Genomic DNA, 11,647 nt, shown 5'->3' with positions numbered 1-11,647 from the left:
TGTGTGTGTGTGTGTGTGTGTGTGTGTGTGTGTGTGTGTGTGTGTGTACAGTAGTCCCTCACTACTTCTCGGTTCGATATATCGCAGATTTTCAAAATAAGATTGGACATGACACAGTTGGCTGATTGATGGACGAGCCCTGAATTGTTTTTTTTTTAATAAATTATTTTAAATGATTTTGCACCATGTGTGCACCTACAAATGGAAGGGAAAGCTCCCTCCTGCATCCGACCAGCTGATTCCCTTCTCTGCCACACACACGTCTCCTCAGTGCTGCTGCAGCTTTGTGAAGAGTTAACTCTTTGCTGTCCAGATGCACCGATCGACTTTTGTCTTCCAACTTAAAATTCAAAGTATGTCACATCGTAAAAATCAACATAATCACAAAAAAATAAATGTGTTAAAAGTTATTTTTTATTATTTTAGAACTTCTATTTTCAGTTGTTTCAGTGTGATTGATCAAGAAGTATATTTCTGCTCCATGCTGCAGAGCTGAAGCTGTGTGACATCCTTTGATGTCCTGCTGCACTTCTCTTCTCTATAATTTAAATTTAAATACTGTAACATTTTAAATTAACAATTCATGCTGTATTCAAAAATACTTTATTAATCCCAAAGGGAAATTATATATGGATAAGTATGGATATTTTATTTAAAATGTTACAGTATTTAAATTTAAATTGTTTATTCATGGAGGGAGATTGGAAGTAACAGGTGATGAGTGTGATTGCACCCTGGCACATGTCATGACAAAGTTTACTGAACTTGAACTGAACTTGAACTTGGATTATTGTATCCTTGCGTCACGGTTTTTCACTTATCATGGGTGGGCGTGGTCCCAAATACCCGCGATAAATGAGGGACCACTATATTTTTGTTCTTTCAGAGATATTGTGATCATGATTAATACAGAAGTTGGAGGTATATGGCATATCTTTGACATTTGTCCTTTATCTGCCTTTTTCCTTTTCTGTCTGTGTACAGCTCGTTTGTGACTGGTACTGCATGCTGTGAGAACCTCTCCCCTCTTCGCATCTGGGATGTTGAACGGTAAGTCAGGAAGCTGCCCCGACAGCTTAAAATATGATATACTGAATTATTTAAATCAGTTTACCTTTTAACGGGTTTGTCATATTTGTTCCCTTTTCCATGACTACTAAATATATTATTTGATTTACATCACACAGCCAACCAAAAATAAAGTTTGCTTGGGTTTCCTTTAAACTAGTAACGGCAACAAGAATATTTTTATAGAAATCCTAAAGAGAGTCAATGTAGCTACTGCCTGAAACTTCAATAACCATCAACTTTCTTCCATAAAGCCCAAAAGTAGTTTGATGTTTGTAACAATCTCAACTGACAAAGTACCAATGTTTAGATGTATAAACAAAGAAGTGTTAAGAAAACCACGGTTGACAGAAATGTAAAAAACATTTACCTGTAGCTCATTAGGATCACCATGGTAACCCCATATCTGTGTCCGTCACTCACAGAAAGCAGGCATAAAAAGCAGAACAGAAAGTAAGCTTCAATCACACTTTTTGTGCAAATCCAAGTTGTGTTGAAAAACATCTTGAACCATAAATGGCAGAAGGCTTCAAACATCAGCGTCTATGTTTCTACAGTGTTTCATGGCATGATGAAAAAATTATGAGCTCACTTACAACAGAAGTCAATGAGAGTTTGGATGTGTACACACTACAGGATTGGCAGTCAGTAATAAGGCCAACACACACACACACACGCGCGCGCACACACACACACATACTTACAGTATGTTGCATGGTTTTTGTTCATGTTATTTATTATATTGAAAATGAAAGTGTACATTATTGTAATTGGGAACACATTGGTGTGGCCCTTTGTGAATCCATAAAGCTTCTCTTTGAAAACACTCTGAAACACTCTAATCTTGAGCAAAGACCAGTCCAAAGCAAGAGGCCTCTAAAAATTTGTCTTGGAAAGGTGAAGCTTAAACCTGATACGTCCCTGACAAGGCTGCTGTAATTCCCAGCTTTACGAGGACCAATGACAGCAGGCAGACATAACATTACACAGAGCCTGGTACAAAAACCTGCTTCCTGCTCCTAAATGACTTGGAAATTCAATGAGGGGATAAAAAAGTAGACAGGAAGAGTGACTGAAGGGACGGGTGGGCACTTTCCTCCTAGAGTCACAGGTGTGAAAACTGACGTAGCTACAAGGTGGCCTAGAAAATCACACGTGTAAATTAAAGGTCCAGCATTTCTTGAAGGAATGCATGGTCTCCTGCCAGACTTTTAAACTAAGATCAACTTATGATGTGGAGAGAGATCACTATAGTCCTTTTGTTCCTACCTGTTCTTATGCATCATCTAGTGCAATAATGCAAGATCTTGCATTATATATATATAATCAGTGTTTCCCCTAGTTAGCTTTCCATGGTGGGGTGCTCATCTAATCCATGATTTTTGCTGATGGGGGGGGGGGGAGAGACATGTCTGAGCGCAGCTTGTACTAGCAGTTTTTGAGTGGAGGCGGGGGGCGTTCATCATAAGGGAAGAGGCAATGTGAGTGCTGCCTTGAGTTTTTTAGCTAGAGAGCCTGTATTTTGCGCTGCTACTTTAGTGATATGTCAGTGCCGGGTGGGGGTGGGAGAAGCAAGTTCAGTTTGGTAGGCGGGATGCTCAGTTTTGTTGGCAGGGTGGGGCACCCCGCCTGTTTAATGGTAGGGGAAACACTGTGTGTGTATATATATATATATATATATATATATATATATATATGTATATATATATGTGTATATATGTATATATATATGTGTGTATATATGTATATATGTATATATGTGTGTATATATGTATATATGTATATATATGTGTATATATGTATATATGTATATATATATATATATATATATATATATATATATATATGTGTATATATGTATGTATATATATGTATATATATATATATATATATATATATGTGTGTGTATGTGTGTGTGTGTGTACATAGGACGACTGACTGAACGAATACTGGTCTGCAAATACTACAGACCAGTATTTGCAGTTTGACTCCCATCACCCTTTGGAGCACAAGTTAGGAGTCATCAGGACTCTGTATCACAGAGCAGACAGCGTCCCCACTAACTCAGGAGCCAGGCAGAAGGAGAAATCCCACACAAGACAGGCTCTAGAGCAATGTGGATATCCTAACTGGGCCTTCCTGAAAGCAGAGAAGAAACTCAAACAGGACTCCAGTCAGCCAACAGGTGAAAAGGAGGAATCCAGACCCAGACCAGTGGTCATTCCATATGTTGAGGGAGTATCAGAGAAACTGAGACGTTTATTTTCTAAACATAACTTCCCAGTGGCTTTTAAACCCCAAAATACATTACGGCAAAGACTGGTTCATCCCAAAGATCCAGTCCCCCGGCACAAACAGAGTAATGTTGTGTATGCTGTTCAGTGTCGGGAGGGCTGTGATCAGTCTTACATCGGGGAAACAAAACAGCCACTGGCCAAAAGGATGGCCCAGCACAGAAGATCAACATCATCAGGCCAGGACTCTGCGGTCTACACTCACCTCCAGGCCAGCGGTCACTCTTTCAGGGATGAAGATGTTCACATCCTGGATAGAGAGGAACGATGGTTTGAGAGAGGAGTAAAGGAGGCCATCTTTGTGAAAAGAAATCGTCCATCGTTAAACAGGGGTGGAGGCCTGTGGGTTCAACTGTCCCCCTCTTACAATGCTGTGATTGCTAGTATCACTCAGCCCTCTGTGAATAGTAAACAGCCATCAGTGTGCTAATGATCCATTGTTAGGCTGATGGTCCTTCTTGAGCATGTGATCAGCTGGTTTTGGTTGTCAGCAGCAAAACTGGTTGATCCACTCTGAGGAGGTGCTATTTAAGAGACTGAGCTGAAAACAGCACCTCAGACTGAGGAAGTCTTTCGGATGGAAGATGAAACGTTTCTACAATTTTTTTTGCTTTGTTTTTTTTGTTTTTTTTTTTGTTTTCTTGTTTTTTGACTGTCCAGAGGACCAGATTGAACTTTTTTTGGACAAAACATATTTATTTTTATTCCTAGCTTTAAAGTGGATATTAATGTGATTAATTTAAGTGATAGTTTAAAGTTATTTCATATTTTTTAAATAAGGGCCAGATATAAGAATTTTCTTCTTTCTGCACTCTTTTCATTCAATGTTTTCTTTTTGATGAATTTGTTTTGTTTCTTTTAAACGAATGAATAAAATAAAATGTTAAATGGCTTTAAACATCTGTTAAGTTCATGGCATAAACCAACAGACATGTTCCTGTTTTTAGTATTTTACATCATTTTACAATGTAGCTGTTTTTGTTTCGTTCATATTAATATATATATATATATATATATATATATATATATTTATATATATATATATTTTTTTTTTTATATATATATATATATATATAATTTTCTTGTAATTTTCAAATCATGTTTTTTATGATTGTCTATTGTTGTACTGAGAAATATCTCTGGAGGGTAAACTATATCTTTGCTGCAAGTATCAAGCTGTGAAATCCTTCGTTTTCTACAACTGATAGTGGTTGGTCATTAATCATGATGATGTTTAGCAACTTCTCTGTAAACATACGAGCTCCGGGGCTTCAGCGATGTCTTCTTCTTGTTCAATCCACAGCAAGCTGTCTGATCTCGGTCAGCCGTGCTCGGTCTGTCCCTCCAACCACACGGACAAACTGAGCGGGTCAGACTGAGCGTGGCTGACCGAAATCAGACTGTCTTCTCCGGACTGAACGAAAACAACAGACCGCTGAAGCCCCGGAGCTCGTATGTCCATCATAAAACTAACTTTACAGCGGTTTAATGTGGCGCTATGGCTTTGCAGACATTGCACATTGCTGTATTGTTATGTGGTGTTTCTAGTGTAAAATACTTCCACACAGTGGATGTTTAGATGAAAAGTTTGTTAGCTGTTAGCCACAGTGTTGCTAACTCAGTCCTCACGTTGTAGCTGGCTGCAAACTATGAACTGGATTTCCTGAATGTGAGGCGGGTCTTATTACTCTGGGTTCATGAGACACGCTCAGGAAATCCATTCCATAGTTTGAAGCCAACGTGCAGCGCAACCACAGACATGCATCATGGATCATAAATATCGGCAGGTTGGATCGGAAAATCCGATACGTAAATTATGCTGCTATCGGAGCCCGATGCCGATACTGGATCGGATCGGCCCCATCCCTAATATATATACAGTATATACACACCGAGCAAATATTTAAACGTAATTTGTGTTTGCTCACATTTTTCATGAGCTTAATTTAAAAATCTAAGACTTTTGCTGTGTAAACAATAGACTCTTTCTCTCAAATATTGTTCACAAATTTGTGTTAGTGAGCACTTCTTTGCCGAGATAATCCATCACACGCAGGTGTGGCATATCAAGATGCTAATTAAACAACATGAATATTGCACGTGTTCCTTAGTCTGGCCACAATAAAAGGCCACTCTAAAATGTGCAGTTTTACCTCAATGCTATAGATGTCACAAGTTTTGAGAGAGTGTGTAATTGTCGTGCTGACTGCAGGAATGTCCACCAGAGCTGTTGTCCATGAATTGAATGTTCATTTTTCTTCCATAAATCAACTCCAAACATGTTTCAGAGAACTTTGCAGTACGTCCAGCTGGCCTCACAACTGCAGACCATGTGTAACCACACCAGCCCAGGAGTTTTGTAGAAGCAGAAATACCTGGAAATTTTACTCTAAAATGGGAGCAGGGCATAAAAACTTTAAGAACCACTGCCTTACACACAGGACAGCAGCATCTTCCTACATCATCCTTCGTCCTGTGCGTTAGCACAACCACAATTTGATTTGAATTCTATCACAATTGCATTTGATTTTAAGATCCATCTGTGCCAAAACATTATTAACAAGACATTGTTGCACCTGATACAATAAACAGCTCACAAAACAGCTGCTGCCAACCATGGTCGAAAAACATTGACTGCAACATTACAGAAGCGATTCTTACGTTTACTCCCTTTACATGTGAAAATCATGAGATATTCACCAGTTGAAGTCTTGATCATATTAAATCAAGTTGGAAATGTTGCCCTTGGTTTAAGTTTTTCAAGTTAAAGCCAAGTTAAATATTGGATTCACAACTTTTATGCATGGTGCTGACCAGTTACTTGTTTTTACATAAAGATTGTTATTTCTTGAATATAACATTTTATAATTGATCTCTTGTTAGGTTCATTACCTTAACAAATGGCAATAAATTGTCTAAAGATTTAGACAAACTCCATCTTATCACATTTGTAACCTTTTTTTTATCACAATAGTCGTCATAAAAAAGGCAATGCATGTTTTTGACCTTTTTGTCGACTATGCGCTTTTGTTGTATTCTTGTCTGGCATCCATAGCTCGAGCAAGCTGCAAACCTGTGGTAGCTCTTAAAATGGGACAATGGGCTGACTGTCATTAGGCTCTTGTGCGTCTGAATTTAATTTTAAGACTTTTTCTCCTTACTCTGTTTTTTTCCATCTCAGTGGGTCAGAGTTCTTATGATCACTCATTTCACACATGTTCCAAGCAAAATCTCAAGTTTTCATAGTTTTTGCTCATGACCAAACACAGAGAAGGGAAGGAGCATCAAAGATAAAAGACCCTGGCCATCACGCCCCACTGCCAACTTTTTCTTCTGTTCCTTCAGAAAAGAAGCCCTTTCCTTTTACAGTCACATGGTTAGGCTAAGATTCCTCACATTCTTGACTCTGAAAGAACAGAGTTAAATAACTGCATTTGTGTGAACTCCCTGTTGTACAAATTGTAGCCGTATTGTCTTTGTGGTACTTGCTTTCATTTGACATTTTGAAAGTGGTCATTTATTGTTGATAAGTTTCAAAAGCCAGCACTTTCCCTCCATCGTCTGTTAAGAAAGGTACCGGTAGTATTCTTGCTGCTGCAGTTCTGTGCAGGGATGCAGGGTAAACAGGGTGGATGTGCAGCAGGTTGCAAGGCTCCCCTCTGTTTGTTTTAGTGAGCACAGACCTCAGCAGGGATTCTTTTCTCTACCTGTCTGATGGCTTTTGACAAGAAGCTTGTTTCTCTGTGCATCCCAGGCTCCTGTTTTAAAGCTTAACCTTAACTTTACAAGAGCCTCCAACTACTTGTGTTACAAAAACACACATGCACGCACGCACACACAGACACTGCTTTTCTTTAGCCTCCCCACACTAAAGCATAATTCCTTTAGCTTCTTTTACTTTTTTTCCAACATTGTCAATTCATTATTGATTCCTTTCACAGCTTGTGAAACTTGTGTGTGTGTGGCCCCCAAAGCCAATCATGGCCCCCACAGAGAGGCCAGACAGGCTTAAATCAGGACTTAGACTTTGTGTGTCACACAGCCAATAGCCCCCTCATAACAATCACCAAGTCTTTGCCCCCTAAGGCTAACAGGCTACCAATCTCACAAAATAGCTACCTTACTGCAGCTTGATTGCTTTGGTCTCATGGAACAGAACTGTTTTACGTATAAACAGATTTGGTTAAGAAAAAATATGTTTTTGAGTATATTGTATATTTATCCATAGAAGCTTTTATTATAATTTTCAATATTATTACTTTTCTTTCCCAGAATACCACTAGCATATGGGGAAAGGATGAAGACGTAGTTAGGTTGTTTTCACACCTGATAGTCCGGCAGACTCGGTTCGGTTGGGGACCAATATTTATAACATTTTGTTTACATTTGAGGTGATGCGTTTACATTCACACTGCACTATGCAGTCGAGCCAACCTGTTCCCCCACTCGCCTGTGGTGGTGCTGCACCAAGAACTACAGAAAGAAACTATACCAAAACTTATGAAGAAGTCACTTCTTCTTCTTCTTCTGGAAATAAAAACAAAAACGGAGTGGCATCAAGTTTTAGCAGTTTTAGGAGTTCTATTTTGTCATTTTTCAAAAATGGACTCAGCATGAGCAGAAGATGAGACAGAAGACCATGGAGAAAATTGTTTTTCACACAAGGCGGCTGACGGCTCCATATGAGGTAAGAGAAATGCATGTTTGTTTGCCCTGCGCTGTACTCCACTTCTTGCTTGTGGAGCGGGGACTGGTCTGATTGCATTCACACTGTACTCGAACCGCGCTGGAGTTTTCTTCTACCGGACCGACCTAGGTTTTAGCCCGGGCCAGAATTCGCCTTTTTGTTCCGTGACAGAGTTCGATGGCGCGTTCACACCTCCCCAAATGAACCAGACTTCCTAGGAAAACGAGCTAGAGTTCAATTAAAGCGGACTAAACAAGGCTGGTGTGAATGCACCCTTAGTGAATAGACAAGCCTAACAGTCAAAGAAAGACAGCCTTCCCCATTGCATGATCAATGGTTACGCTATGCTTTTTTTTTTTTATGGACGCAAGGATGAAAAAAACAAAAAAGAAAAAGTAGAAAAGTGGGAGAAGGGTTATGTTAGGAGTGTGCGGGGAACCCAGATGATATGAGACCCAGAACGAGGCAGACACAGGGAAAATACAAAAGAACAGTGTTTATTATGTACAGCGAGTTAAATGACATCCACAGGCTGCTTCACTGAGGCTCCTGGAAAAAGGGACGACAGGTTAATATTTGTCCAACGGGGGAAGGCCAGAGTGGTTTGTTTAATGAGCGTTTGTCCTTACAGTCCAAACCCAAAGAGGAGAACTGGTCCTTCAGTCCAAGGAGAGCGAGCAGCAGAGGGAAATCCAACAGGGGTCCAAAGGGGAGCGAGGAAGGCTGGCAACTGGAGGCAAAGAGGCACGAGGAATACCTGACAGGCCAAGGGATCCAGGTCAGGTCACGAGGAAAATCCAAAGAGCACGAGGAACCAGGAAACTGGAAAAAAGAGCAAAAGGTGAACAAATTCTTTTCACCAAGACATTTGCCTCACAACAGTACTATACCATAAGAGGTGATATGCTCCAGCGTCGAGTCACACCGGACTGCAGCCTTAAGTAGATGGAGAGGCTCATCAGGCTGATGGCCGCCAGGTGTTGGTAATCAGCGACCATCAGCAAGGCAGGCTGCAGGCAGTGGGACCCTTACAGTACCCCCCCCCCTTCAAGAATCGCCACCTGGCGACCTGAGGCGCTTCTCGGGGTGGTCTCTGTAGAACCTGGAAATTAAACTAGGATCAAGAATAAAGGACCTGGGGATCCATGACCTCTCCTCTGGACCGTACCCCTCCCAATCGACCAGGTATTGGAAGCCCCTACCCCTGCGTCTCACGTCCAAGATGGAACGGACGGAGAACGCAGGGTGGTTGTCGATCAGGCGAGGCGGCGGAGGGAGGTCAGATGGAGGACACAGGGGACTGAGGGAAACAGGCTTCACCTGCGAGACGTGGAACGTAGGATGGATGCGCATGGCCCTGGGGAGCTGGAGGCGTACCGCAGAGGGGTTGATGATACGGGTGATGGGGAAAGGACCAATGAAGCGGGGGGCCAGTTTGCGAGGGGTGTCCCGCAGCTTAATGTCCTTGGTGGACAGCCAAACTTGCTGGCCGACCTGGTAGGCGGGCGTCTCTGAACGGTGGCGGTCAGCAAACCGTTTTGCCTGGGCTGCGGTCCTAAGGAGGGCTGCTTTGGCCTGGCGCCAGATGCGACGGCAACGCCTGAAGTGGTGCTGGACGGATGGGACCGAACAGTCTGTTTCTGAATCAGGGAACAAGGGGGGATGGTAACCTAAGGAGGCCTCAAAGGGGGACATGCCGGTGGCAGAGGAGCGGAGGGAGTTATGCGCATACTCCACCCAAACCAAGTGCTGGCTCCAGGACGAAGGGTTAGACTCGACCAGGCAACGCAGTGTGGACTCCAGCTCCTGATTGCAGCGCTCGGCTTGTCCGTTAGCCTGAGGATGGTAACCAGAGGTGAGGCTAACGGACGCCCCGAGCGACTTGCAAAAGGAGTGCCAGACCTGGGAGATGAACTGCGGGCCTCGGTCAGAGACAATGTCCGATGGGATCCCATGGAGCCTAAACACATGGAGGGTGAGTAAATGGGCAGTCTCAAGGACAGAGGGGAGCTTAGGGAGGGGAACAAAATGAGCGGCCTTAGAGAAGCGGTCGACCACCGTGAGGATGGTGGTGTTGCCATCAGATAGTGGAAGGCTGGTAACGAAATCAAGGGCAATGTGGGACCAAGGGCGACTAGGGGTCGGGAGGGGGAGCAGAGGGCCAGCCGGGGGTTGAGTACCGGACTTGTTTCTGGCACAGACAGGGCAGGCAGAAACACAGTCCTTGATATCAGAGTTCATTGAGGGTCACCAGAAATGGGTCTTGGTGAGGGAGAGCATGCGGTTGACTCCGGGGTGACAAGAAAGTTTATTGGAGTGAAGCCATTGGAGCACCTGGGACCGCACGCTGGAGGGAACAAAGAGGGTACCGGGGGGGACCACCACCTGGATCCGGTTTGGAGAGGAGGGCCTGTTGAACGGTGGCGGTGATGGGCCAAGAAAGAGATCCAACAATGCAGGATGAAGGAATAATTGAGTCAGAAGCCTCGGGCGAGTCAGGTGGGGCAAACTGCCTGGACAGGGCATCAGGCTTAATGTTTTTGGAGCCCGGGCGGAAGGTCAAAACAAAGTTGAAGCGATTAAAAAAAAGCGACCAACGGGCCTGACGGGGGGTCAGACGCTTGGCGTTCCGGAGGTAGATTAAGTTCTTATGATCTGTCCAGATCAAAAAAGGTGTCTCAGTGCCTTCCAGCCAGTGCCGCCATTCCTCGAGTGCGAGTTTGACCGCCAAAAGCTCGCGGTTACCCACGTCGTAATTTCGTTCTGCTTGAGAGAGACGACGAGAGAAAAAGGCGCAGGGATGGACCTTGTTGTCCAGAGGAGACCGTTGGGAGAGGACCGCCCCAACCCCAGTGTCAGAGGCGTCCACCTCCAAGATGAACTGGTGCGCGGGGTCAGGATGGCAGAGGATGGGCGCCGAGGAAAACAGGGATTTGAGTTTCGAGAAGGCGGCTTCAGCCTCTGGGGTCCAGTGAAAGGCTCGGGCGGTTGAAGTGAGCTGAGACAGGGGGGCGGCAACACGACTGTAATTTTTAATAAAGCGCCTATAGAAATTCGCAAACCCCAGGAAGCGTTGTAACTGCTTCCTGGACTCAGGGGTCGGCCAGTCGACTACCGCCCTGGTCTTCTCAGGGTCGGTTCGGCAACGACCACCCTCAAAAATAAAACCTAGAAATGAGACAGTGGAGGTGTTAAACTCGCACTTCTCAGCTTTAACGAATAATTGGTTCTCCAACAGCCGCTGAAGAACCATGCGAACGTGGGCCGTGTGTTGAGCGGGGTCGCGGGAATAAATGAGAATATCATCTAAATAAACAAACACAAAATTACCAATAAAGTCGCGCAGGACGTCATTAACGAGCGCCTGAAAAATAGCGGGGGCATTGGTTAACCCAAAGGGCATAACTAAATATTCGAAGTGGCCCAGAGGAGTGCGAAAAGCGGTCTTCCACTCGTCGCCCTCTTTAATACGGACGAGGTGGTACGCGTTTCGGAGATCAAGTTTAGAAAAACAGGAAGCAGACTGCAACTGTTCCTGAAGAGAATCAATAAGAGGAAGAGGATATTTATTTTTAATGGTTATGTTATTCAAACCGCG

The 11,647-nt window shown here is 43.4% G+C and overlaps 2 protein-coding genes across 2 annotated transcripts in view; one reads left to right on the top strand and one right to left on the bottom strand.

Annotated features, from left to right (window-relative positions):
- The window catches only part of LOC119413748, an 880,117-nt gene that overhangs the window by 470,657 nt on the left and 397,813 nt on the right, over window positions 1-11,647 (bottom strand). The gene's annotated exons all lie outside the window — the stretch shown is intronic.
- The window catches only part of fbxw4 (F-box and WD repeat domain containing 4), a 137,266-nt gene that overhangs the window by 83,038 nt on the left and 42,581 nt on the right, over window positions 1-11,647 (top strand). Inside the window, exon 6 of the mRNA XM_037680840.1 lies at window positions 985-1,050. Within this exon, the coding sequence (XP_037536768.1) occupies window positions 985-1,050 (66 nt within the window). The remainder of the gene's footprint in view (window positions 1-984; window positions 1,051-11,647) is intronic.

The sequence above is a fragment of the Nematolebias whitei genome, chromosome 1 (genome assembly GCF_014905685.2).
Source record: "Nematolebias whitei isolate Nwh7 chromosome 1, NemWhi1, whole genome shotgun sequence".
Taxonomy (NCBI): domain Eukaryota; kingdom Metazoa; phylum Chordata; class Actinopteri; order Cyprinodontiformes; family Rivulidae; genus Nematolebias; species Nematolebias whitei.
This window is presented reverse-complemented; position numbering and strand designations above follow the sequence as displayed.